The sequence below is a fragment of the Neodiprion virginianus genome, chromosome 7 (assembly GCF_021901495.1).
Source record: "Neodiprion virginianus isolate iyNeoVirg1 chromosome 7, iyNeoVirg1.1, whole genome shotgun sequence".
Classification (NCBI taxonomy): Eukaryota; Metazoa; Arthropoda; class Insecta; order Hymenoptera; family Diprionidae; genus Neodiprion; species Neodiprion virginianus.
Genome location: NC_060883.1, coordinates 10,459,945 through 10,463,982, shown reverse-complemented (window position 1 = coordinate 10,463,982; position 4,038 = coordinate 10,459,945). Strand labels below are relative to the sequence as shown.

The following is a 4,038-nucleotide window of genomic DNA, read 5'->3' as shown; positions in this document are numbered from 1 at the left end:
AAATAAAAAATAAGCGAATAATTAAAAATATTCAGGATTCTTTTGATAATTATACATAATTTTCAAAAATTGAAATAATGTAAGAAAATTTTTTTTTTTCAATTTCCCTCTTTTTAAAAGTAAACTGGAAATTATAATATACACATATATATTCATATATATATGTATATATATGTATATATATAAATAAATATATAGATATATATATATATATATATATATATATATATATATATATATTTAGATATATATGTATATATATATTGATATATATTTATATTATACATTGATATAATAAAATATAAATGAAGGTAATTGAGGTAAATAATGTAATAAAATAAAAAATCATTGTGAATGGAAAAAATTATAGAAAATGAAATAAAATAAAAAATAAGCAAATAATTGAAAATATTTAGGATTTTCCTAATAATTATACATAATTTTGAAAATTGAAATAATGTAAAAAAAAATTTTTTTTTTCAATTTCCCATTTTTTAAAAGTGAATTAAAAATTTGAATATACATATGTATATATATATATATATATATATACATATATATGTATATATATATTTATATATATTTATATTATACATTCATATAATAGAATATAAATGAAGGTCATTGAGGTAAATAATGTAATAAAATAAAAAATGATTGTGAATGGAAAAAATTATAAAAAAATGAAATAAAATAAAAAATAAGCGGATAATTGGAAATATTTGGGATTTTTCTGATAATTATACATAATTTTAAGAAATTGAAATATTGGGAAAAAAATTTTTCTTCTTCAATTTCCCTTCTTTTGAAAGTAAATTGAAAATTATAATATACATATATATATTCATATATATATATGTATATATATACATATATATATATATATATATATGTATATATATATATATATATGTATATATATATATAGATATATATGTATATATATATTTATATATATTCATATTATACATTAATTGTTCCGTAGGAAGAGTAAAAACATAAATATATGTATATCAGCACATATATACACATACATAAACAAATAACATTTGCTAGCTCACGAGAGTCTTCTTTCAAAAAAGAAGACACTTGTTGTAGCAACTGAAGTTTCAGTTATCGCGAAACCTTTGTATCGTACGCACGGAGTCCCGGAGCAAAAAACATTTAAACCCATATAAAATCGAATACACCTTCTTAAAGCAATTGCCTTTGGCAAACGAATTATACGATCGAGCGCTGTCTCTCAACTAAATCATACGATCGAGCTTGTCTCTCACAATATAACGCGACGGGCTGACGAGCCCGTCCGTAGGAGTCGAGCATTTTCTCCTCCTGACTTTCCTCGTGGAGTCGAGCGGTCTCCTCCAAATTCTCACACTTAATCATTCACACATTATTAAATATTCATACCTCCTCAAATTTAATTGATTTCATCCAACTTTTGTTCTTGTGTTGAAATATAAATAAATTTGGGTTTTTTATGCCTTACGGCTTTTTCCCAACTAAATTCCCTGGTTCAAGTTATTTTCATAGAATAAGTGTCTTCGTAAGTTTCCTCGTTCATGAATAAACATTTTGGTGCCTCCTGTGAGGTATGAATTCAACACAAACACAAACATAACATAAAACATTATTGAAGTGTGAATGCGAGAGAATTTGTGGCAGTACATCCTGTGAAGCTCGGTCAGCATTTCCCATTGGATTATAATTCTGCTTTATCAACGTTTTGGACTACATCATCACGATACAACAGCCACCCAGTCTCCACCAGCAGCATTCACCACGGATGACTTCGATCAAAAAAGATAAGTGAACACAATTGGATACTCCTTGTGATAACAAGTTTGAAGATTATCGTTACGCACTTCATACCTCGTTGAAAGAATACGTTCATTTTTTCCTGGTTACATTTTCACCAGTTTCATTTAATTTGATTGTAATATTATATTTTCCTTGATAAAAAATGAGTCGAGACGCGAAAAAGGTTGCCCTTATCGTTCAAAAAGGCAAAGGCCTTAACGAACAATGAATATATTGACCAACGGGCTCGAACAAGCGGAGATTGATTACGTAAATGCAAAACTTCGCTTTGAAAGAATTACTGTTTCATTTCACGCGTATGAAGAACACCATGACGAACTCGCTATTCTCGATGCCGATAACGTACAAATACAAGAGATTGACAGTCTCAGAGACAAATATTACCGGGTCGCGAGCCGAATTCAAACGATGCAAGTAGCTAACGCCGAAAATAATATTACCGCGCCTATCGGAAATTCAACGTTCATAGAGAGACAGAGATTGTTGAAATTGCCAGCGGCCGAAATTCCGAAATTCGATGGAAATCACGACAAGTGGCTATCGTTCAAGAATACTTTCAAGTCTATGGTAGATTCGCGTACTGACATAGATAACGTCATAAAGTTCACTTACTTGAGAAACGCGTTACAAGGAGAAGCTCTCAACAAATTATCAATCTACGATCTTAGCGCGGAACATTACGAGAACGCGTGGAAACTTTTGACCGATTCTTATGACCGCAAACGTGTGCTCGTATCCAAGCATCTCGATGCCATATTAAACATTTCGACTATTGACAACGCCACTTCGACTAATTTGTCAAAGTTAATTGACGACATGAGACAACACATGAGCATGTTACAATCTTTGCAAGTAGAGCCAGACGAGAGAGTCATCATCAGAATATTAGAAAGGGCATTGCCAGTGCATATTCATAGAAAATGGGAAGAGTCTTTGAGCCTGGACGAGCTACCGGAATTAAACAAATTTTATCAGTTCATTAATGAGACGATATTTAGACTTCGCACCTTTGAACGAGATGAGTCGCGGCGGGGAGGAAGTATCGCTATAAAACGCGGCGGACATCAAATTTCGAGCGGAAACAAATATCGACGACACGAGTCGGGCGTTCGCGCTTTCATCACGGGTACCTCAGACTCTTGCCCCAAATGCAAAGAATCTCACCCGTTGTTCAAGTGTCCAATTTTCGAAAAATTACCGATCAATCTAAGATGGAACGTAATTAAAACAGCAAGACTTTGCCGCAATTGTCTTCGCGCTCATCCCGGGCGTTGTACCGCCACCCATTGCAAGCGATGTAACGTTTATCACCATACGCTCTTACACGGAGAATCTGCGACGAAATTGGGGCAGTTGTCCTACCAGAAAAAAGATCAAGACACGAATAATCCTCAAAAACATGCATGACTAGCCAACATTGCTTTGAGTACTGCTGCACACACTTTTCAACCACAATTGATAATGAGTGCGATTGTTCGTGTAAGAAACGCGAACGGGACATTTATTCAAGCAAGAGTGTTACTCGATACATGCGCAACAGCACATTTTGTCACAACAAAACTCGCGCGGTCATTAAATTTACCTATACGCAAATGTGCGATATCCATCAGTGCGATCGACGAGATGGAAACGAAATCAAACGGGTGTATTGATATTAGCTTCCGATCGTTGCACAGCGATTATCAAAAATCGTTGAATTTTCTAATGATTCCGAAAATCGCAGATTTCTCACCGAACAAAATCTTTCCGCGAAAACACTTCAACATTCCCCCTGATTTACCACTAGCCGATCCGCAATTCAATATACCCCGTCCAATAGATATGTTGATAGGTTCGGGTGCTACAATATCATTGTTGTCTATCGGTCAGATTAATTTATCCCAAGGAAATTTCGACCTTTACGCCCAAAAGACTTTGCTTGGCTGGGCAATCGTGGGAGGAAATAATTCTCAAGATGCAAAGAATCGTGTGACGTGCAATTATAGCGAGTTAACGTCACAAATGAACAAGTTCTGGGTAATCGAAGAACCTTATACGAAAAACACAAAAGATTCCCAAGAATCGTTGTGTGAGTTACATTATAGGAAAAATACAACGCGCAATACGGCTGGACGATACATAGTGCGCTTGCCATTCCGAGAAGAGAATATCGAACTAGGCAATTCTCGATCTTTAGCTTTGCGTCGTTTTTATTGTCTCGAACGTCGATTCAAAACG

The 4,038-nt window shown here is 33.9% G+C and overlaps 1 protein-coding gene across 1 annotated transcript; it reads left to right on the top strand.

Annotated features, from left to right (window-relative positions):
• The first annotated feature begins 2,025 nt into the window (after nt 1–2,025).
• On the top strand, nt 2,026–3,228 carry LOC124309071 (uncharacterized). The gene has a single exon (XM_046772316.1). It carries the CDS (start codon nt 2,026–2,028, stop codon nt 3,226–3,228), a length of 1,203 nt encoding a protein of 400 aa, XP_046628272.1.
• The last annotated feature ends 810 nt before the right edge of the window (nt 3,229–4,038 follow it).